This window comes from Onychostoma macrolepis, chromosome 25, assembly GCF_012432095.1.
Source record: "Onychostoma macrolepis isolate SWU-2019 chromosome 25, ASM1243209v1, whole genome shotgun sequence".
NCBI lineage: Eukaryota > Metazoa > Chordata > Actinopteri > Cypriniformes > Cyprinidae > Onychostoma > Onychostoma macrolepis.
Window position 1 is genome coordinate 1,314,408 of NC_081179.1, and position 25,448 is coordinate 1,339,855.

Here is a 25,448-nt window from a genome sequence, read left to right on the forward strand (position 1 = left end):
TATTCAGTCAACACTGAGCAGAGTCCTTCCCTTTGCATTTTGTGACACAGCTGTTGTTGGACTGCAGTTTTTTCCCCCTCGAACAATGACTTAATTTTTGCCATTTTGGCTTTAGGCTGCCTCTAACTATTTTCTAACCCAAATGTGTTGTTGTGACAAAAACACCAAAGCATTGAGGTAAGTTCTCTGTTAAATGCGACCTGTGCCTGCAAAATGAGTCACAATGAGCAAATTTTCAAAAACAAGTTATTTTTAGTTTGAAAGACCTTTGAAGGCGATAGAGTCAGCAAAATCAATTTTGAGAAAAATCAAGTTAAAGTTTTCTGGAGGTTCCAAAGCAAAATCACCTAGCAACGTTGCATCTTTTCCTACAGCTCTTTTCTTAATAATAATTACTATGTTAATAATCACAACATATCAATTTTTTTTAAAATTTAAGAACAGATGCAGTAGAACAAATAGAAGAAAAATAATGCATTACCTTTTTCATTTTACATTTAAACAAAAGCATTCAAATAATCAAATATAAAAATCCCTTGTATTCATTACAATTAATTTGATTATTAAAACTACAAAAGCAGCTCAAGATCAGCCAGTGATTCCCTCTTTTCTTTTATTAGATTAACATTATTGAGACAGACGACCTATATATTAATACCCAAGTAATGCATGGATCTAATATAATGTTACAAATCAGATGTTTTTCCCCAACAGCTCCCCAAACGTTCACTTAAGACATAACAGATTATGTTTGCGTGAATACTTAAATACTGTAATTGTGTGTATATTTATCACTTCGGATGAGAGTCAGCGTGAGAAGCGAGCGGAGAAAAGGTACTCCTCTCAGAAAACATACAAATAAAGATCATTTTAGATGTTTAATTACTATTTGAAGCGCTAGATTAGGGATTAACGAACTAATTTTTGCGAAAACCTGAAATTCTACATTTTGCACTTTTTCGCCTGTAGCTCAAAATTCACACTCATTTTGCCAGCACGGGTCACAAATGTTGTGGAGGCAAGATTCCAGTAAGTTCTAGACTGTTATAAGCCCATAGAGATGGTTTTACCTGCTCTGGTCGAAGTCCCGGCGGCACCCAGGCGTACTCCTCCAAGGCGCAGCCAGAGTCGTCATCCGAGGTGGAGCTCCGCTGGAAGCCGAACGCGAGCTTGTTGACCTTCGGCTCCATGTCCAGTGGCCTGATGGCGCCGTGGAACCCGCCGCAATTCTCCAGGTTCATCAGAAAGACCTCCTAAAGAGGGAACAGTGTGTCATGAATCACAAAACCACATGATAAAACGCCTCGTAAGACGCATTGTATTGGGATGAGAACAGAAACGCAACTGGAATAAAGCAGCATCCTAAAACATTTAATACCAGTTATGGTGACTTCCAGCCCGGGGCGGAGGCCTGTTAAATAGATTCTGCTCATAAAACGATGGCAGTTTTATTGTTACTGCTATTGTGCAGAGTTTTGCCGTGATGTGGTCGGACATTCCCTTCAAACTTCAACCATCCTAACTCTTTTACAGTCTATTTACTTTAATGCATTTTCCTGACTCATCATCACCGTGGAAGCTTTCTGGTATTTTCCATTTCCTTCTACTGGGACTCTCTTCTGGTTAGGTTGAGCACGAATGCATGCCATATATGACTTTTCTCAACAACAGTTTACTTCATAACTCTTTCAGACTGAAACTTCTCATGACAAGATCTCTCGCGTTCTTCCCTGTCACTCCTTTGAAGTCCATTCAGGACACAAAGCATAACAAAGCCATATGGTAATGCTTGGAAAGCATGTCTTTCTTCTGCTGTTTGTTGAGGACGGTGTTTTAGAAGCTGCCACACCGCATCACGTCCTGCTGAGTGACGTATCATCTGACGCTTTGATCTCTGGAGCTGCTGCTTTTGGAATGAAAACAGGTGAGATGGATGGACTGAACAAGCTGACAGGTGTTAGTTCCTCATGTACAGCAATTTGGACTGGTTTGAGAAGATAAAGTGCATCAACACTGAAAGGGTGAATCTGACAAAAGTGCCAAGAAGTGTCAAATCATGTTTCACACCAATGAGAATGATGTTGTAAGATACTAATAATTAGGATGAGGGAAAATGTGCTTACTTTTAATGAAATTAATGCCACAATGTGGAAAATATCTAAAACGGGCCAAAAATTACTGCATGCATGCTTAAAATAATTAATCTTCCATGTTATGACTATGCAACCAGATCAGATGTAAAATGCATCAGTAAAATCCCTCAAAACTGATTCACCATAGTAAAATTTACTAGAGTTTCACAAAAACACACATTATCAGAAGGCTCAACTATACATTAGTGCTTGGTAAGCATATTGCACTGCAATTAAATTGATGTTTTGTTTGTGCCAATTCACATTTGAGTTTTTGGCGCAAATGCAAGACCCCCTCATGATGGGGGAACAACTGAAACAACCCAACATGGTTTTCTGTTTAGGCTCTTCAGTTGGATTCTGCGGAGATCATACAGACACCCTGACAAAACCACCACAATGTGAAGTGTTTTTAATGTTTAATTTTGGGTTTTTAAATACTCCAAACTGTTCTCAGAATAACCTTTACATGGCCGTATCCTCAATCATTAACCTGGTTATGTAATTTTAGCAGAAGAGATATATTCCCTGCCGTGTTACAAATGCTCAAGTCCTCCTTCCGGTGGTACAAAATCCACTAGGACATGATATTTTCTTCAGAGGAAGTCACTGATAGAGGAAAGGAGCTCAAAGTGGCAACACCCATTCTGCTAAACAGTCTCCTTAAGTATGCTAATTTCTGTCTTAGATGCCATCGGCATCACTTCCTGAGCCTCCAGATCTAATCAACAACTGAAGTGAAGAGAAACCGCAGTAATGTTTCATCGAAAATAAACAGCTATTTTACGATTGAGCGGTTCTGAGTGAATAGCAGGGACCTCGGGGAACCCAAGGCAGTTCCTGTCTGTGCCGCTCGCCCTGAAAAAGCCCTCCAGCCCCGAGTGTTTAACAGCCTGCTCTCTTGTAGAGCTGCTTGTTAACATGACTTTGGAGGTCTGAGATGCATATCTGTTAGATCCACCCACGGGAGGCCTGAATGGCCCTCAATAGGGGGTAGATGGGTGGAGGGCGAGTTGCCTGGGGAGGGGATGGACCCCGGGTGATCACATAGTGGAAACTGCCAGCGACTCATATGGTAATGGACCCTCAGCATAGCAAAGAACCGTCTGACTTCTAGGGAATGAATGCATTTTAAGCACCTTTATTTTTACTTTAAATTATGCATTACTTCACAAGGCTAATGAAAATCATACGACTGTTCAACACAATGCAAATGAATGCTCTGACAGAATCATTTGCATGCGTGTTCTGAGGATACCAGGTCAAGACCCAACAAATTACATCTTGAATAGCTCATTTCTACAACTTTAGTTAAGTAGCATGTGTTAAACCAGGTTCCATCACTGCAAGCATAGTATTAGTTAGGCCAACAGAACAAGTTTTTAGAGACAGTAAATGAGACCATAATCTGACACAACTATCGCATTTTTCTCAGCTAAATTAGTCAGAATGACACTCATTATAGGTGCATTAAAAATCATGTGGTTGATGAGATAATTATGAGTGGCATGTGTGTGTAAAAACAAGCCCAGTAAATGTGGAAATGTTCATATTGCTGCCAGTTCGGCAGATCCTCTGGCACCGAAGCCGCTCCATTAGTCCGGCACGTCAAGACCTGTTTGATTTGGCCCGGTCCAGATCTGAGCCAGTGCTGGAATTCTGTCTATGGGTTTAATGTTAAGAACAGCAGAACTGGCAGATGATGTGAGCGATTCCTGCGCTCCACAAACGAGGAGTTTCTCTCCACGGCTGTTGTGCCAGTAATAAAACTTCAGTCCAACAAATACAGACGTTTGTTACGGCATGTCACTTCCAAAAACACTTGAATACAAAAGCATCTTTGAATCTTCTCAAACAAACAAGTCCAAAACTACAGCAAACTAAAACTTAAGCTAGAACTAAAACCCTCATATGGGCAATTAATTAGATCAGTTTTTTACTAGTGCCCAATAAATCACAGATAGGTAGAGTGGCACCAACATAATACTGATATATTATAAATGATGCAATTTAAAGATGGCAAATGAGACGTACGTAAAATACATATTAAATTAAAGCACCATTTAACACTTAAAATATTTAGGCTACTCAAAATTCAAAATTTAGTCTGCATTGACAAGACTGTCATTAGAATTGACCACTTCTGTTAATTAACCAAATAGACATGGATATCATTCCAATGACCAATTATGGTAACTAGTTACTAGTGTTTACCCCCATAAAGTCATACAACTGCTATGTATCTGAAAAACATATTTATTAATGTATTTCTCAATAAAATGCTCTAATCATACGAAAAACGACAACAAACAAACAAAAAAGAACAAAAACAGCCATGTTTTACTGAAAGTGCCACCAGAGAATACTAGATGTTGGAAACAGGAAGGATGGCAGTGTTGACTCATTTTTGAGCATTTGGGTGATCCTCCCAAACTTTTGGCCAAACTTTGTAGACCTTGAGTGTTATTCCAGGACCAAATGGTTTCAAGGCTTGTCCCAACAGACTGAAGACCACCTGCGTTCTGACCCGCTGAAGCCAGATGCGCCACTAGAAGCGCCTGATATTTACCCACAACACACCTCTCTGACACCTTTTTCTTTTCAACAGACCATGCAGAGTCTGAGCTGCATCTACAATTAGACCTAGATCTGAGAAGTTTACAGAAGCTTCCAAATATAACTAGAAGTAGGACGTGACACAGCAAAATATAGGTTAAATGATTCACTCCAAGCCCCAGTAAGAAAGACTTTCAATGTGATATACAAAGCAAAAACCCAATAGTGACCTTACCTTCTCGCTCAGCAACGTCTTCAACCTATTCAATGCTTTCCAATTTAAACCGTGTTTGCCAAAAGTCCCGTGGTTCCTTGACTACATGTTCTTAGTTTGAGCCTCATCCCATCTAAATCCAAAGCAGACTTAGTCTCGTAATTCTCATGCACGACGTGTACAGTAGAGTGTTTGGAGAGCAACTCCAGCAGATGGCTCTTCCATTTACTGCAGTCCTGTGGAGCCACTCCCCCAAAAACCCAAGCTCGGCCCTCAGCGTGGTCTCCGGACCCTCTAAACCAAACCCCCTTCACTTCAAACACAGACCAGCAGTGGTCAGTTTCACACACCCCTTCCTCAGGTTTCTTGAGCAACTCATTTTTTTGTGAAGCGTGAAAACACCCAACAAATCACTCATGTTCTTTCTTATACATGTAAATGTCATGTCAATGTTATCAGGATCTGGTCTTATAGAGTTTAGAATTGAACATGTTGTTGTAAGGGCTAAAAATGGAAAACAAAGGGCTAACATTTTCTTCCTCAGTATTTTTGACTCGTTTCCCAGTACACATTTCTAAACATTTTTAAATCAAGACACATCAGATAAGAAGTTGTCTTCTTAAAAATAAATAAATACATACATACATAAGTATGTGAATTTATTGTTAAAATAGAATAAAATATTTGCTAGTGGTGTCCAAAAAATAAAACCGTTTTCATTTTGAATCAAGTTTATTGGTCTGACCCCACCGACAGATAATTTTCTTATTTTAAACATTAAAAAAATAAAAATTAGGTGTGTTTATTTATTTATTTTTTTAAATCCACCGATGGGGTCAGAAGAATGAACTTAATTCAATGGAAAAACAAAGTTTATTTATTTAGACGCTACTGGATCATATTTTATCTTATTTTGATCATAAATTCACTTAATTTTAAACTATTTCTTAGAAGACAAGACTTATGTCATTTTGCATCTTCAGTGAATATATGCTGATTTAAAATAAAAATAAAAAAGTTTAGATATTTAATCTGGAAAATAAGACAAAAGTCTTGAGTGAGAAAATCACTTTGCTGTAAAAAGTAATACATAAACATAAATATTAAAGTATTTGTTCTAAAAAATAAATAAATAGAAAAAAAATAAACCAAAAAGCCAATTATAGACAGCAAAAAAACCCTATTTCTATCATTGTCTGCTAAAAATATCTCAATTTTATTTTGTCATTTGGCACTTTTAAGCAAAAATAAGTGACAAATCACGAATAAGTGTTCATAAACTGAATTTAGCTGCAGTGGCCCTTCATGCATTAATACAGTTTCAGTCAAACGTCTCTCTTTCACTTCTCAAGTCAACAAAGATGTCAGTGGGTCCAGACAACAATAACTAAAAGACTCCACATGGAACCTTACAGAGCGTTTACCATGCAAATCAAAAAGGCCATCCCTATCAGAGCCAATCCACTTCCATACCAATGTTTTGATGTTAGTATGTGCACCATTTGGGGAAATACACTTTTTGGTAGGCTAGTACTGAAGTCCAAACTAGAAATGCAAGAACAGTTGCCAAACCACCAGGAGACCCAGAGGAACGAGGCTTTTCCTTCATACATGTGACAGAAAAACAAACCTACAGGAGTTCTTTGAATGAACACAGCTGGAAAATGATGATGACTGCAACCAAACGCCTTAAAGAATGGAAATTAATTCTCGTTTTATGAGCGCCGTACAGTCAGCTGCCCAAGTACTGACCCCAAAAACCTCAGGGTCCTGCTTAGAGAGACAGTTTACCTCATTCTGCCTTAATTTCCTGTGGAATGTGCTAAAGGTGAAGACCTTCCTGTTGTTTAAACAAACAAAGCCCAGAGTTTGTGCTCTGTCCAGGAGGACGAGGAATTGGTTTCCTGAATGAGGGATGCTTGAGGAAGTTATGAAACTGGATTCTTCTACCCAGGGTGGTCTTTGTTGTTACCTCAAACGGTGAGGTACAAACCAACAACTTTGTGCTCATGAAATGGAAACTTCCCTTGGGGTGTGCAAAAAGTGTCGGATTCAACAGCTTGGTTAATTGGCCAATGATGTTGGCTCCAATTGCCGAACCAAACAGGGCAACAACTGTGGCTTAAATCCATCTTAATTGTCTATTTTCCCAAAACCAAATCTAACCTACCACTGCCTATAACAGATCCCGAACGCTCACTAAGCTTTTTACGACCGCTGGCTTGAATAAAAGGGCTGGTAATGGGATGGTGCTCATAGAGGTTTTTTGGAGGACAACGCCATTGTTGCGTTCAAGGCCACAGAGGTGCAAACACAGCAGGAGCCGGTCCAAAGCACAGCCCTTTGTGTTAGAGAAACAAAGAGGAAGAGGGAATTCGCACCCCCTCGTATTAGCGGCTCGCCGAAAGATAAACAAACCCTCTGACTTACTAAGAGGCTTTTCATGCATCTGAAACGTTGCGTCACATACTGAAAAACGGCATTTCAATTCCACAGTGTCAGACTGTAGATGGAAATGGAATTGCTTTGGGGTCAAACTGGATGATAATTGGCTTTCAGAGGTACTTTGAAGAAGCTAACAGCTACATTTTTGGTTCTACATACAAATTCACAGCTTGAGAAACTGGAAAAGGTCACTTCAACCACATTGTCCTTCATGCAGGCCTCAAATGTAACCCTGGAGCACAAAAGCAGTCATAAGTAGCGTGGTTATATTTGTAGCAATAGCCAACAGTACATTGTATGGGTCAAAGTTATCAATTTTTCTTTTATGCCAAAAATCATTAGGATATTAAGTAAAGATCATGTTCCATGAACATATTTTGTAAATTTCCTACCATAAATATCTCAAAACTTCATTTTTGATTAGTAATATGCTTTGCTAAGAACTTCATTTGCACAACTTTAAAGGTGATTTTCTCAATATTTAGATTTTTTTGCACCCTCAGATTCCAGATTTACAAATAGTTGTATCTCAGCCAAATATTGTCCGATTTCACAAAATTGACACTTTTGTAGTCCTGGGTCACAAATAACAATTGCAACATAGTTTTTCATTGGAGTCTGAAAAACATACTTGTTTTCACTTTTGAATTGTTAATTTTTCTTACCTCATTAAAATATTTGTTTGATAACTTTGATCAGTATCTCAGAAAACAAGACTTCTTATGTTATTTTCCATTTCAAGTAAATGCATCTTGATTTAAGACCTTAGATATCTGTACTAAAAATACTGAGTGAAAAAAATCACTTTTTCCAGTGAAATGGTTCATAGATAGTGTAATATTTATGCATTTGTTCTAAAATGGCATTTTTCACTCTGAATTGCCATAAATTCAACCAAAAAGTTAATTTAGACTGGAAAAAAAAGACTATCATTATCTACTAAAATATTAGTTCACCTCATATTCACCTCAAAAAGTGTACATTTGTCTTGTTTTTCAGTACAAATATCAAATTTTTCTACATACATTTACTTGAGATGCAAAAACGACAAGTCTCATTTTCTGAGAAATGTATCAAAATAAAATTTGGTTAAGGTCATTGGAGTCCAAAAAACAAACCTGTTTTCACTTTTGAATGGAGTTTATTTTTCTGACCCCATTGGCAGATATTTTTGATAACTTTGATCAATTTCTCAGAAAACGTCTTGTGTTATTTTGCATCTCAAATAAACACATCTTGATTTAAGATCTTAGATATTTGTCCTAAAAAGACAAAAATACTGAGTGAAAAAGTCACCTTTTCCAGTGAAGTGGTTCATAAATAGTGTCATTTTTAAGCATGTCTGTTCTAAAAATGGCATTTTTCACTCAGAATTGTCATAAATTCAACCAAAAAGAAAATACAGACCGGAAAAACATGATTATAGTCGTCTGCTAAAAATATTTATTTTGTTGTGTGGCACTTTAAGCAATATTGAGCAAGAAAGCGCCTGATAAATGAGCTGTAGTGAGTCAAATCCCAGGTCAGCGACCGCCGCAAACACTGACGGATGTGAATGAAGTCATTTATACAAACTCCTGAGCCAAAAATACCAAAGGTTTCCCAAAACCCTTGAGAAGAGCCCTTCACATGAGAACTCTATCTATCCTGGTTTTCAGGACGACCCTGAAAATAGACCAATCCATCACGCTAATGTGCCAGCCGTACGGCTTTAGCTCTTCTTTCACAGTTCAGGGTTGAACAAGGATTCCTGTGGAATATAAAACTGGACAAGTCACACATCCCTGACCCGGGATCCTTTCTAAGCACAAGAGGGGTCGTAAATCTCATGGTCACAGCGATTCAAACAGCACCTCACACCTGGCTCCAACCTCTCGGCTGTAAAACAGAAAGGCCACTTTGACCCGGCGTGTCCGGACACACTCACACTGAAGAGCCTCCGCCATTAGCGGCCAATGCTACGGTCACATTCTGCTTTAACACGATCTCCAGGGCCCTTGTAGGACTCGGGCCCCATAGGATTGACCCATATTTGACAGCGTCCTAAATTCAGACTCTTAATGTGGGCTAATTATCACATGGACGACTGTGTTCCTGTAGTAGACCGTTAAACGAGTACATATTGACATACAGTCAAACCAAAATTTATTCAGACACCTTCAACATTTATCACATTATCACAGTTTATTCGCTATACACTGAAAAAAAGAAAATTATGCTATGTTTTTTTTTTAAGGTAAGTGGTTGCAAACAATTTATTTTAGCTGCATTTAAAAAAAAGTTGAAAGTTAGTCAACTAAATAATTGATAATGTCAGATAACTTTGATAGAAAGGTGTGTAATGAATTGGGTTGAATAGCTGTCAGCTGTTAAATTTAAGAACACAATTAGATAAAACCAATTTAGCTCAATCAATTACCAAGAGATGCTTCATTTTGTTCAGTCTGTGGTGGAAAAAGATCGCATTAGCAATTAAAGAAAAACACTTAAGAAAAACATGCTCAGGTCAAAGTGTCTGAATAATTTTTGATCCCTATTGTATATTAATTTTACTGGTAGTCCACTGTAAGAAGAATGTTTGGGTGTAATATGTCACACTTTATTTTGCTATCCTCACTTACATAAATTAACTAACTATAGTGTCCTGCACGCACTAGTTAAAAATATAAAAATTATATCTGAATAATTTTGGTTTGACTGTATAGTTCTGCCATTAAAACAGGGATATAGAAATGTTAGCATGGCCTTTTGGACTTTGATGTACTTTCAATTAATAAAACATTTAGGCCTAAATTTAAGATTATGTTGAATTGCATATAACATTTGCATTGATTTGAATTACACATATCCATTTAGTTTTTACATCCATTTAGTTTCACAACTGAATGCATCTTGATTTAAGATGTTAGATATTTATAATAGAAAACAATAAAAACACTGAGTGATAAAATTACTTTACCCAGTAAAAATGGTTTAATATTTAGGTATTTGTTCGGAAATTACGTTTTTCACTCAGAATTGCCATTAAATCAACCAATAAAACAATATAGATTGGGGGTGGATTACACATATCCATTTTGTTTTAACATTAACACTCCAATAAAAACAAGATTTCGTATGGCAAGTAAATGCAATTTGATTTAAAGGGATAGTTCACCCAAAAATTAAAATTCTGTTATTAATTACTCACCCTCATGTCGTTCCAAACCCGTAAGACCTTCGTTCATCTTCTGAACACAAATTAAGATATGTTTGATGAAATCCAAGAGCTTTCTGACCCTCCAGACAGAATTTTAATTTTTGGGTGAACTATCCCTTTAAATCAAAATGCATTTACCTGGGATGCAAGATGCCATAAGAAATCTTGTTTTTATTGGTTTGTTAATGTTAAAACAAAATGGATATTTGTAATAGAAAACAAGACAAAAATACAGAGTGAGAAAATGAGTTTGTCCAGGGAAAATTATTCATAAATACTTTTATATTTAGTTATTTTTTTCTGAAATGTTTCCCATTAAAAATTGCCAAAAAGCCAATATAGACCAAAAAAAAAAAAAAAGACAGAAAAAAAACACTGCAAAATTATTCAGAAATACTTATTCAGAAATTATTCATACATTTTTTTTTTCGTTAAATACTAAAATTTAGACATTTGTTTTGGCAAATGGCATGTCATTCAGAATTGACATAAATTCAACCAAAAGGCCAATATAGGCCAGATGAATAAACATTTGGATTACACATATTACACACATTTTGTTTTAAAACTAATAAACATAAAGTGATGCATATTTTTTTTGTCACACGTAAGTGAAACACGTAAGATTTCTGCACTCAAAATAAATAAATAAATCATTTTGACTAAAACTGTGTAAAGAATTCAATTTATTCAGTTAAAAATATGAAAATTGGTTAAATTATATTTAGCTGTGGAACAAGCAGTTTTCAATGGGTTAAAACTTATGGGAATGAAACAAATTGGATTTATTGATATTAAATATATAAATTGTGTGTTTGAAACACATTCAGTTTATTAGCATTATTACAAAAATCTGGCCAGTTTCATTTCTGTAAATATGCATCACATTAAGTTTATCAGTTTATGTTAAAACGGTGTAATCCAAATGGATGGGAGTTTTCTTCTTCTTTCTTTCTTTCTTTATTTATAAAGCACTTTCACACAACTACCAGTTGATCCAAAGTGCTGTACAATACAACTAAAATAAAACAGATAAGAGACAACAGAACATCAAAACACAGCATAACAATACAATTGACATGGCTAGACAAAAGCTATTGACAGAAGATGTTTTTTAAGCCAACATTTAAATACAGGCAAAGAGGGCGGAGCTCTGATAGAAGCTGGTAATTTGTTCCATAGACTAGGACCAGCAACAGCGAAGGCTCGATCACCTCTGCAATGGAACCTAGATCTAGGAACCGAGAGGAGGCCAAGATTACTGGATCTTAGGGACCTATTTGGTTTATAAATAGAGATTGCCTCGGAGAGATATGATGGAGCTTGATTTTACAGAGATTTAAAAACAAAAGTTAAAATTTTAAAAGTAATTCTAGATTTGACTGGTAACCAGTTTAGTGGTGTGATGTGGTCAAACCTTCGTCTGCCTAATCAATCTTGCAGCAGCATTTTGGACCATCTGTAAACACATTATAGAAGACTGACTTATACCATAGTATAGTGAGTTACAGTAATCTGACAACAAACAAGTGGATAATCTGTTCAAACTGTTTTACATAAACAGTGGAAGAAACTTGATTTGATCACTGCACTAATTTGTTTCTCAAAACCCAGGTTGCAATCAAAAAGAACACCAAGATTTTTAGCACAGGGTGTAAAGTAGGAAGAGAGATGTCCAAAATGAAGAGCATACTCTTCATATGACTTTGAACCAAACAAAATGATTTCGGTTTTGTTCTCGTTTAACACTAAAATATTCTGCTTTAACCATATTTGTAATTCGTTTAGACAATTTAACAGAGGTCCTAAGCATTCTTTACTTTTATGCTGCAAGGGAAAATACAGCTGAGTATCATCCGCATAAAGATGGAAAGACACTCCATATTTCTCAAAGATAGCACCCATTGACAGCATGAATAGAGAGAATAAAACTGGAGCAAGAATTGAGCCCTGTGGCACCCCACAAGCAAGTGGGTGTGAGGACGAACTATGTTGGCCAATAGAAACACTAAAGCTTCTGTTAGTTAAAAAAGATTGAAACCATTTCAATACCTTTCCCTGTAACCCAACACAGCTCTCCAACCTGGAAATCAAGATATTGTGGTGAACCATATCAAATGCAGAGTTTAAGTCTAGAAGCACCAAAGCCACGGCATTCCCTTTATCCGTTTCTAGTAAAATATCATTTAATTTGATATTCAAACTCAAATTTAAGCCTAAATATTTTAACGAGTGTTGGGATACAACATAAGCATTATGATATACAAGTATGGTGATTCAATAATCCACTCAAATTTGTGATTTTCTCAAAGCGCTCCGGATCTTGGGGTCAGGCTATGTGTATTGGCTCTAGATATCCCAGCATGCTTTGGGTGGCTGGTCTTTGAGGGTCAGACTGGTGCGATGGCCCTGAGTTTGGCTGCTATTTATGACTGTTAGCAGCTATTGTTGCAGATAGACCTCAGTTGTGTCCACTCCTTATCATAAAAGCGAGGCTGTTCTGGGACTTTAATGACGTGCCAATGGCCGTTATCAGAACACAGTCCTAACAAAGGAACGGCCATAAAGAACAATAAAGTGCTGTTATCCTACTGTAAAAAGCAATGGCCGCGATCCTAAAGAATAGCGAGAGGTCAACTGTTGCAGCCTGATATTGACTTAGAGAGATTATCACTGCCAAACGCCGGTCAGACACCCACAGAAATCACTTTATTTAGTGTAGAATCGAGCAAAACTGAATCCAAATGATACCAAAAGTCATCTTTGGTCGACCACCTTAAGGTTTGCCAATAACATTTGACCTTGCTAAGACTAATTTCATATAAGCTTCAACTGAACTACTGAAAAAGGTCTGTTTTGTTGGTATAAATTTATGTATATTGGTTGCTTAAGTGATTTTAAATAATATTTTTGACTTTAAAATCACCTTTATCATTTTTTGATTATCATTTTTTTTCAGTGTACTATGAATGCAGGGTTTTTAACCGTTAAATAAATCCATAAAATATTTGTATTACTTGAAATTGAAACTAAATATTAAGTGAAATAAAAAACAACAACAAAAACATACTTATACTTATTTCAGCCAGTTGGCAAAGCAATATTTCAAATTTTTGTTTAGCTTAAAATTATAGACATTTAAAAAAAATGACAAAAGCTATTCAGCCATTAAAAAAATGAATAAATTAAAAAACTATATAGAGATATAAAAAACCTAATAAAAATTACAGAAACAAGAAAGTACTAAACATTTTACTACAAATATAAAAATTAAAATGTATATTTAAAATCTCATTAATAATATTAACAAAACCTATATAGACATTTAAAAAACTAGTAAAAAAAAAACGATATTAATGACAAAAAACATGAAAAGTACTAAACCTTTTAGTAAAATAAAAAAAAAATTAAGTATATATTAAAAGCCTCATTAAAATATTAAAAACTATATAAACATTTTAAAAATTAATTTAAAAAACCTGGATATTAAAAAAAAAAAAAAAAAAACTAAAACTAATAAAAATGACAAACTATGAAGACATCAAAAAAACTATAATAAAAAGTAAAAAACTATATAGAGCTATTAAAAAACCAAGTAATACTTGAGATGAAACTTGACTTTGGAGTTCAGGAGATGTTCGATCTCCTAAAAACTCATCAATAATGTTGGCTTTATCATACAAACAATCACTATGTATCTCTACATGAAGCCTAAATCACCTTCTAAAGACTTTAAGCAGTTTTAAAACTAGTTTTAAAACTTTCAGACTAGACTTTGTCAAACATATATCACAGTTTGTCTCAGAAAACCTTATTTTTCTCATTGACTTGGGCTCATATTCATTAGCAAACTGGCACGCAGAGATGTACAGAAGCTTTAACTCTACAGACGGCACATCTCCGGCGTTAGGAGCAGAGCTGATGTGAACAAAGAGGGCTGGACACAGCAGCACCCCGGGGTGTTACGAGCAGGAAGCTGCTTTATAGAGGACACTAGAAGCACACAATGACCGTGTGGCTGTCTGCACACACACACACACACACGGTCAGAGAGGCCAGCGAGGTCGAGTGGTGTTTTGTGCTGACAGTTTAGTGACAATGTAACGGTTTACTCACACAACAAAGACAGTAACTTACACACAATCCTGATATTCAGTTCATCTGTAGAAACAGCAGCAAGACAATCAGATGCTCTCAAACTGGCATTCTCTAAAGTCACACTCAAGAATTAAAGGAAACCTGCAGGTTATGTCACCAAAATACTATTCTATTTCGTTCAAAGAAGCTTAAGCCTGTTTTAGGTCCATTATGATTTTTTTTTTTTATGACAATAGAGTACATTTACCTTCAATTTTCATTGGCAAAAAAAAAAAAGAATTATAAAATGCAAAAAAATATTTTAACAATATACAAATATATTAAATTATATATAAATAATATATATTAAAACATAAAAAGTATTTATACAGCATGGTCATACTTGTTTTTTAACGTATGCTTGTTAAATACATTTTTATTGCCTTTCATTTATGCCATTTTAAATCATTTTTACTCTATACTGTAAAAATGACTATTGATGACAGTAACGAAAAATCAATCCAATGACAATCACCACTGAGAACAAATGAAAATTACAAAAAAAAGGAGAAGGACCCGGGTGTTGCTGAAAAAGAATAATGAAAAAAAAGTATATATATATATATATAAAAATTTAAACAGCATGGTCTTGTTTCAATGCTTTCAATTTATGCTCTTTTAAATGAATGTTAATACTGTAAAAATGACTACTACAGTTATGAGAATTGATCTAATAACAATCATCACGCAGAATATGAATTATAAAAATATGTAAAAGTAAAATATTCAGATGGATCACAGTAATGAGAATTTGGGTGATTATCTATCATGAAAATAATGTTAGAATGCTAATTTTCTTTCAAATATAATTTCATTTTGCTATGAAACGTGACCTGGACATGTTTTCTTGAGGTTCACTGGTAAATGAGCACAACACACACTCAAACCGTTACACATGAGTGATATCGGCCACAAACTTTGAGCAGAGCATTAAAAAAAAGGTGGAAAAGACTTTCAAAAGTGTTTGACCTCTTCCCAGCGTGGGCTCATTAAGATTCCTGGGAGAAGTGCTCCATCATACGCTCTTAATTGAGCACATGAAGTCATTAAAGCATGCACTTCACGCTGCAGTTGAGACGCACTTAATTGGGCAGCATTTAAATCATTAAGGGAAGCAGTAAAGCCAAAACCAAGAGGAAAAAGAGGCCCTGAATTACAGCCTTGCCCTGAAACCCCCCAAAATCCCTCTCAGATCTCTGATGAGGTTCTTCTTAACTCTCTGATGCAGATGTCGCCCTCAGGTACGGCCTAAACTACCCACAATCCCCCTCAAAACCAACGTCAGCGTCATTAAACGGGGCTCGTAATAGATTTGACCCAAAGTGGCGACACACCAACTGACCATGGCAATGGTTAAGAGCTACGGAGGTGTGGCGGCCTGTGACCTTTGACTTCTGGTCCCATAGTGGCCCTTTAGAAGCAGGTTTGATTGCTGCTTACCAGCCCCCTCATGTGCCTTTGAGTTATATTTCACTTTACTGAGCCTAAAGGTCAGCCGTTCCCAACCTTTTGATCCAAATTCAAATGTGAATCAATGGAGAATGAGTTTCACTTCATAAAAACAAACGGCTCATCGGCTCCTGCGCTCGCTACAGAAAACCTGATCAGTTCATACAGCAGCTCTTAATTTTAATTTTATAAACCTATTTTTACATCCAAAGTAATTTGATTCTATTTTAATATCATCTCAGGCTATAACAGATGCAGGATCATTATAGTGAACTACAACTAAAACCATATATTTAAAAAAAAAAAAAAAAAAAGCTAATTTTATATTAGCTGTTTTTCATTTACTTTAACTTGATGTACTAAAATAACTAAACCTTAAACTGAAATAAAAATTAATTAAAAAAAACCATACAGATATATGCATTTATTTAAAATACAAACATTCAAAATAATTCTAAATATTAATAAAAAATATAATAGTATCTCATTGATACTAAAATAACACTGATGAGAAAGTATTTAAGTAAAACAAGAAATAATTTTCATAAATCAACATGATTTTCAGATTTCAGAAAAATATCTATTGTAAAAAAATATATATTGATAAAAGTGTAAATGCAAAATATAAACAATGTAAACAAAACAAAAAACAGGCTTTCTTCAGGCAAATGCAAATAAACCCCCATTAGCCAGTGCTTATATTTCCATTACATAATTGATTAGCATAAAAACATAAATATATATAATTTTGCATTGAAATAAAGCGACAATGTGAATGCTGCATTTTTAAATTTTTTTTGGTTTGAATCACTTAATGTTTTAAATGTTTGAACATTTTAAATGCTTTTCATTTTAATGTGATGTTATACTGATGCATACAAATCAAAATATATAAAGTTATTTGTTTATTTATTTAAGCTGTATAAATACATGTCCAGAAGGAAAAAATATTTATATTTCTTTTCCCCACACAATTTAAATATTGTTATTGCAAATGCATAGAAAACTGCATTTTTAATTGCGCAACTGCAGTGTTAAAATCTGTTCACAATAAATAAGATCCATAAATAAAGATGAGTAACATGTTCACAGAAACATGTCGAAAGAACAAGCATGTGTGGAATCATTTTGTGTGTGTGTGTGTGTGTGTGTGTGTGTGTACACATCTGGTTTTCTGCTGTTCTAATGTTTTCTTTCAGCCTTGAGCAGGAAGACAGTGTGAGTCTTCCAAACAAACTCCTGCGCTTTGATCACCTCCGTCTGTCTGTCTGTCTGAACACACACACACACACACACGGTCTCACTGTCCTCACTGTGTCACTCTGTCAATATTGACCCACCTGTAGCATGACCTTTGACCTCACCTCACCACATCCTCCATCAAACACAGTCAGGAAGCCACATACAGTATGAACACACACAACTCAACATATGGATATAGCAGTCAAACGAAGCGGCCTGTTAATTATTTCCCACAATTCTAGCTGGCAGGGAGGCCTCAATATCCACATCCGCTGCATCATGCGGCACACGCTATGAAAAAGAAACCAGCCTGCTGTAATCTGAGTAGAATAATGCGTAGCATGTGTCGGCGACAGCAGGATCCCGTACGCTCGCCGCGGCCAAATATAATCAGTCTGGGATTGATCCTGTGCTAATGAGGCCTGAACACAAATCGGACTTTTCACTGCCAAGTAATCCATGAGAAAGTCGAGGCTAATGAGGCTTTTATCACTCGTTCTCGATAGGAAACTACATCAGACTTTGATTTCACAGAGCTGATTAAAGTCAACATGAAATGCATTTTATTTTCATAATATAACTTATATCCAAGAGAAACAGGATATTTAACCGAATCACACTATAAACATGTATTTTAGTTCCACTCACTCCACCTCACAAATTTAAAGGAATCGTTCCAGCCAAACATGAAAATGTGCTCACATTCAAGCTGTCCAAGTGTGTTTCTTCATCAGATTTGTAGAAATGTCTCACTGCATCAGTGTCTCAGCAATGGAAGTGAATGGGTGCCGTCAGAATGAGAGTCCAAACAGCTGATAAAAACATCACAAGTAATCCACACCACTCCAGTCCATCAGTTAACATCTGGAGAAGACAAAAGCTGAAACAAATCCAGCATTAAGATGTTTCTAACTAAAATACCATAGAGTCCATAATAACGCTTCCTCCAGTGAGAAAGTGTTCTGGTCTGAATCAGGAGAGAAATCTGCACGAATCAAAACAGTCCAAAACAGCTCTAAACAAATATGTGGCTGGATTTTGATGTGATAGTCAACAGGAGATGCACTTTTTCACTTGAAGAAGTGTTATTATGGATTATGGACGGTTTGAAGTTAGAAACGTCTTAATGACACGATTTCTTACAAACACGTTGCTTTTCACTTCTCCAGATGTTAACTGATGGACTGGAGTGGTGTGAATTACTTGTGATGCTTTTATCAGCTGTTTGGACTCTCATTCTGATGGCACCCATTCACTTCCATTGGTGAGCAAGTGATGGAATGCTAATTGATGTTAATTGCATAATATAAATCACAGCATGTTTCAGATGATAAAAAACATGACTTCCATAAAACACAGTAAATCAGTTTTAATATCACTCTGACTTTAAACGAATAATTTAGTCTTGAATGTCTTGTCAGCTAAAAAAAAAAGAAAAATCATGATACACTTCATACCTGAAAATTCAACTATATTACATATACAAGTCTTTTTGCGACATTGGGTTGCACAGTTTTCATTCAAGAGGCGTTTCTGTTCATACACACACACACACACACACATGCATATGCACCCATACAAAGCATGCGGATTATGTAGATAATCTATGCTTTGTTTGTATATCTATATAAACAGGAAACTAGCTGCACACGCCTCGTGATGAACCAGCTAAAAGATTGTTTTTATCAACATGTTTCTAGGTGATTCTTCATCAACACATAACACTGATGAACCAAGTCAACATTAATAATGAGTTTCCACCATTACAGACACACCTCGACTTAACAAAACCCCTCATATTCCCTCTGGCCCTGCTGTTCATCCCATAAATCCCATCGTTCTGACACCATCTGAATGCATCAGCAGTCCTGCCGTCTGTCCAGCGCTCGTTCGTGAAAGACGCTGTTATTCGTACTTGAGGAGTTCAGTCAGTCGTCTCTGTAAAGCCTGTCGGAGCGGTTGACGTGAACGCAGAGCTGTGATTCGTTTAGCTGGACACAAGCAGCGCTCTGTGTTTGAGCCGTTAAATCAACACACACTGGCACGAGGACTTCATGCTGGAGTCTTATGGCCGACTGCCACATACACTCACAGTGAACGCTCCATCTGTGTGCAAGAGCAGCCCTGTAATCTCACGCCAAACACGCACATTAACACCATCATACACAACTCCTACATGACAGGTGAAAATGCCAAGTGTTTGTGAGCAATGGAAAACCAGCAAAGCTGTTATTTGGACTATTTGCAGTTCTACAATCTCCTAATAGCCTTGTTGAAGCACACTTTCTAAGAAAACTGCTATTATATTTCTAATCATTTGTTGGAAAGCAGAAAAAAAAAATGTTTTCCCTTATATATGTATATATATAAAATTTGTTTTTGTTTTTTTGGACATAAATATTAAAATGTATATTTGTAATAAAACATGCTCAGAGTTTTCCAGGTTTTCTGTACTTGCTTTAACTGGTTTTGTTTTAATTTAAAGCATTTTAAGTCATTAAAGGTTTTGTCCACAGCAATATTCAAAGTCTGCCTAAAATAATTACTAATTAAAATAATTACATTTCAGAATCCCAAAAGTTTTAGAAGATGTCTCAAGGTTTAACCAATGAATTGACAATGGCTTTCCCTTTTTAACTCACAATTTCTACCTGATAAAATGCTTTAGATCTTGATATAACTACAAAAATGTGTGTTCATTATAAAAATGATAAGATTATATGAATTTTTCTGACTTTTCCAGGTCTAGAAATCACACTTTTAAAATTAGGTTTAAAGCCCAAGACTGTGGGAATTCTTGTTCTTCAAAAGGCAAAAAACAGCCATTGAGGGAGCCAATTAAAATAAGAAATATCTAGATTTTTGTTGTCGTTTTAGATTAATTTAAAGTTGTTGTGTGTGTTTTAAATCACAGGAAGTTTTGTCCACAGCTATATTCAAAGCCTGCCTAAAATCATTACATTTCAGAATGATATTCATTACAAAAAAAAAAAACAAAACATTTTTTTTCTTCTCCAAGTCTAGAAATCACACTTTTGAAACGAGTCTTCCTCATATTTCCAGGTTTTCCAAGAACCCTGCTTCTCGTCTTGTTTTTCTTCATGTTGATTCATTTTAAGTTGGGAAGTTGAATCATGTTAAATCACTGGAAGTCTAGTGGGCCTGGTGGAAAACCAAAAGGCCTTTATCCAAGAAGAAAAACCCCACTAAAGGTGTATTGCAGTACACTAAAACAAGGCTTATTCATCCTTGACTTCAGTCGGTCACTAAAAATATCACTCCGTTTCCCCTGCAGGTCTGCATGCGCCGCCTCACACCAACACTAGAGAGCGCCACCATCTCAACTACTTCACCTCACGCTGACCAAGTGTAAAATCATTTAGACTTAACACACTTTTAAGAACTCGAGCTTAAATCAAAGATCACTTACTGACCACTAATTATTTCAAGCACACATCAATGCAGAGAACAGATCTATCAGTTTCTCCCGAAAGCTTTTGGGCATCGTCTTGATCTCATTTCAACGGGGCGAGGAGAGAATGTGTCTCTCAAAGCCTCATGTGGCTGAACGCGTCTCCATATGGAAACTGAGTCCTGTTGACATTTGTGCTCCCCTGTGGGGCCCGATCTCTGCCAGCTGGCACCCGAGCAAACGGCTTCATGACTGCTGTCATAGATATCAGTGAAGATAAACTCCTACTGTACCACGCTAAATCTGATTTCAACTTCCCTTCTGGCTCAAACTGCGGTAAAACGGATAGAATAAACAGATAGTTCACGGAAAAATGAACATTTGGCCTGTTTTTCCAGTCCAAACCTTTTGGCCAGCCGTTGGAATAGAAAAGAAGAGATTCTGAAGATTCTTCATGCAGCACAGAAATCCAAGTCTTCAGAAGTCATATGATGGATTTACATGAGGAACAAATCCAAATTTAAGTTCCTTTGCATTCAGATTCATAAACAAATGCAAAAGCAATGATTTACATGCACCGAAGACTATCAAGTTCCTAAAAATAACAAAAGCACCACAAAAGTTGTATAACAGTAGTCCACATGATTTATGCACTATATTCCAAGTCTTCAGAAGTCATATGATGGATGTACATGAGGAACAAACCCAAATTTAAGTTCTTTTGCATTCAGATTAATAAACAAATGCAAAAGCAATTATTTACATCCAAAGAAGTGGCTATCTAGTTGCTAAAAATAACATAAAAGCACCACAAAAGTTGTATAACAGTAGTCCATATGATTTATGCACTATAAGTCTTCAGAAGTCATATGGATTTACGTGAGGAACAAACATCTAAGTTCTTCTGAGTTCAGAATCAAAAAATGTCATGCATTTGATGTCAAACGCAGATTTGAGAGCTGCAGTTGAGAAAATGTACTTTTGGTCTGTTTTTCATGCACAAATATCATACAAGTTCGCAATATAGCAAAACATAGCTTATGGACGACTGTTTTGATGGTCATGGTCACTATGAACCGTGTTTGGTTCCCCAAAGAACCTTTCAGTGAACAGTTCTTAAAAGAACCATTATTTTCATAGTGTAAAGAATCTAAATAAACTTCTTCCACAATAAAGAACCTTCTATGCAATGGAAAGTTCCATAGATGTTCTTCATGAAGCTATCAATCCCAGCACTCCAGATAGGGGTGATGCCATATAGAAGAACCATTTTTGGTTCCTCAAAGATCCTTTCAAACAACAGTTCTTAGAAGATCCATGTTTTTCTTAGTGTGAAGAAAATTTGTAATAATCTAAAGAACCATTTTCCACTATAAAGAGCCTTTTATGCAATCAATGGATGTCAACGGCTCTTCATGGAACCACTGATGCCATGAAGAACCACTGATGCCATGAAGAACCTTTGTTAAGAGTGTCTATAAAAAGGCAGCGATACCGATCAGTGACGTGAAGTAAAAAGCATGAGGAGCAGCCCTTGAGGAACTTAATGGAAAAACTCTGAAGATTAACATCAAACCCCTTCTGGTTAAGCTGGAGATGGTAGATAACCCTCAGTTTTCTGGGTTGCAGACCAGTTGTCACTGAAGTGACAGGCACAGCTGAGTCCAAACTCTTGGACACACATGCAAGAAATGCTTTTGTACACAGTGTCTCTAGCCCTTTCTTAAAGAATGACCTGGATAATGAGTTTAGAAATAGAGCAGAAGCTCTTGGGACACTTTCCCTTTGAGCTTTTCCAGAGTTTCTCCACATTCAAACGCCGCTAATAACTCAAGCTGTCTCTGAATGCGAATATCACAAAAAGCAAAAGATTCAACCACACTATGTATCCGTCAGTCTTTCACACACTTATTAAACGCCACACATCAGAACTTACCCTAATATTTCAACCCAAAAAATCCCTTTTCCAGCACAGATCCTGTTTATTTGCAGAGCAGATCCGCGTTCGCGCTCATTGGCGTCGGTCACTGTTGATCCGGAGCTTTAAACCGCATATCTGAGGTGAAACGCGCACACAGATGAGTGGGAATGAGTGTGTTTTTGAGCGAGTGTGTTGGGGAGGTTTGGGTCCCTCCTGCGCGCAGTCACACAGCTGCGCGTCCGCGTGCGTCACGTGAGCGCGCACAGACGCGCACTACTTTAACACTATGCATTCTGTTCACACAAAATTCTGTGTGTATGAAAGACCCAAATATCTTACTACATTTGCTAAGGTGTGATGTATTAAACGCTCCGTAATTATTAGTCTATAGTAATTATTTCCAGCTGAGCATTTCTCACAGCGGCGTTTCCTCCAAGTAGGCAAGGGAGGCAGTGTCTATTAAAAAAAATCTAAATAAATTGGATGATAAATAATCGATATTACAAGAATAAAACAACGCAAATATTACTAAATATGATATTAAAAGTATAAAAGTCACTCGTTTTTACCCGCAGCTAAAGTTACAGCGGCGGTTTGACACCCCTCAGCCCATTGACTTTTATCAGGGACCCCATAGCGTCAGGCCCGGCTCCAGAATCCAATCACTGAGGGTGCTTCTTAAATTAGTGAGGGTGCTTTAACCTTAGTATTTCAAATATATATAAATTATTTGTACTGTCCATTGCTATGGTGCAAATAACGCTTCCTTTATAATCATCAAAAAGCATCACTCAGTTCATCGTGATCTCACAAAGTTGTAATGATAATCAATTCAATTATCTACGCTGCACAATGAATCTCTTATATACATTGTGTTGTTATAAAGAAATGATTCACCTTAACACCTTAACAAAAAGTCTTTCTGGGATTCTGGCTTGAACGCGACAGCGGATCAGTTAGAATTACTGTTTAAGAAATAAGCAGATGTGTTTGTGATTAGCTACATAGCTTAACACTGCAAATAAATAGAAACCGAACTATTTATGCAAATAAATAGAAACCGATAGTTTGCCAAATCTGCAATGAAATGCCATTAATACAGCTTTACTGAGGGTGCTATTGATTTCATCTGCTTTGGGTTTAGTGGGGGGTAATTGAATATGAATGGAGAAAGTCACGTGAGAGGAGGCAATGCCTCCATTGCGCTATAATTGGATATGATTGGTTCATGCAATGAATCCCGCCTCTTGTTTTTGTGCAAGCTCTGGCCTGAATAAAGAAAATGGCGTCATTGACTAAATATAAAGTAAACAACTCACCCACTTAAATATCACAGCGCTTCACTTTTTCCACATTTTATTATGTTACAGCCTTATTCCAAGATGGATTAAATTAATTATTTTCCTCAAAATTCCACAAACAATACCCCATAACGACAATGTGAATGAAGTTTGTTTGAAATCTTTGCAAATGTATTAAAAAAAAATACAAATAAAAATCACATGTACATAAGTATTCATAGTCTTTGCTCAGTACTTTGTTGAAACACCTTTGGCACCAATTATAGCCTTAAGTCTTTTTGGGTATGATGCGACAAGATTTACGCATCAGCATTTGGCAATTATCTGCCATTCTTCTTTTCACCTCTCAAGCTCTGTCAGGTTGGATGGGGCAGACGCACATTTTCAGGTTTCTCCAGAAATATTTGACTGGGTTCAATCCCAGGCTGTGGCTGGGCCACTCAAGGACATTCACAGAGTTGTCTATAAGCCACTCTTGCTGTGTGCTTAGGGTCATTGTCCTGTTGGAAGGTGAACCTTCTGCCCAGTCTGAGGTTCTGAATGCTCTGGACTGGGTTTTCATTAAGGCTATCGCTATATTTTGGTTCACTGAGCTTTTCTTCTACTCAGATGAGTCCTTCAATCCCTGCCACTGAAAAACAGCCCCACAGCATGAGGCTGCTACCAGCACACTTTACTTTTGGGACGGTACTCTGCAGGAGATGAGCAGAGCTGGTTTCCTTCAGACATGATGCTTAGAATTAATGTTCATCAGACCAGATAATCTTGTTTCTCAGAGATTGAGGGTCCTTTAGGTGCTGTTTTGCAAATGCCAAGTGTGTTTTCATGTGTCTTCACTGAAGAGATGATTGAGTTTGGCCACACGGCCATAAAGCCCAGATCGGTGGAGTGTTGCAGTGTTGTTTGTCCTTCAGGTTTCTCCCATCTTCACATATGACCATCAGGTTCTTGGTCACTACTCCAACCAAAGCCCTTCTCCATCAATTGCTCAGTTTGGCCTGGAGGCCAGCTCTAGGAAGAGTCCTGGTTGTTTCAAACTTCTTCCATTAAGGGAAACAGAGACTACATGCTTCTGTGAGCCTTCAATGCTGCAGAAATTTTTCTGAACTCTTCCCCAGATCTGTGCCTCGATACGATCCTGTCTCGGAGGTCTACAGACAATTCCTTGGACTTCATGGCTTGGTTTGTGCACGGACATGCACTGTTAACTGTGGGACCTTATATAGACAGGTGTGTGCCTGTCCAAATCATGTCCAATCAACTCAATTTACCACAGGTGGACTCCAATCAAGTAGAAACATCTCAAGGATGATCAGTGGAAACAGGATGCACCTGAACTCAATTTTGAGTGTCATGGCAATTTTTAAATAAATTTACAAAGATTTCAAACAAACTTCTTTCATGTTGTCATTATGGAGTATTGTTTGTAGAATTTTTAGG

General features: G+C 36.7%; 1 protein-coding gene across 2 annotated transcripts in view; it reads right to left on the reverse strand.

Moving 5' to 3' along the window:
* prickle1a (prickle homolog 1a) overlaps positions 1-23,046 on the reverse strand; it is a 31,462-nt gene extending 8,416 nt beyond the window's left edge. Inside the window, exons 1-2 of one of the 2 annotated variants that reach the window (XM_058767867.1) lie at positions 22,723-23,046; positions 1,071-1,253 (exon numbers count right to left, since the gene is read on the reverse strand). In XM_058767867.1, the coding sequence (XP_058623850.1) occupies positions 1,071-1,241 (171 nt within the window). In that variant the 5' untranslated portion in view covers positions 1,242-1,253; positions 22,723-23,046. Of the gene's footprint in view, positions 1-1,070; positions 1,254-4,923; positions 5,080-22,722 lie in introns of those variants that run through there. The other variant, XM_058767868.1, reaches the window with a different exon arrangement.
* Positions 23,047-25,448: the final 2,402 nt, after the last annotated feature.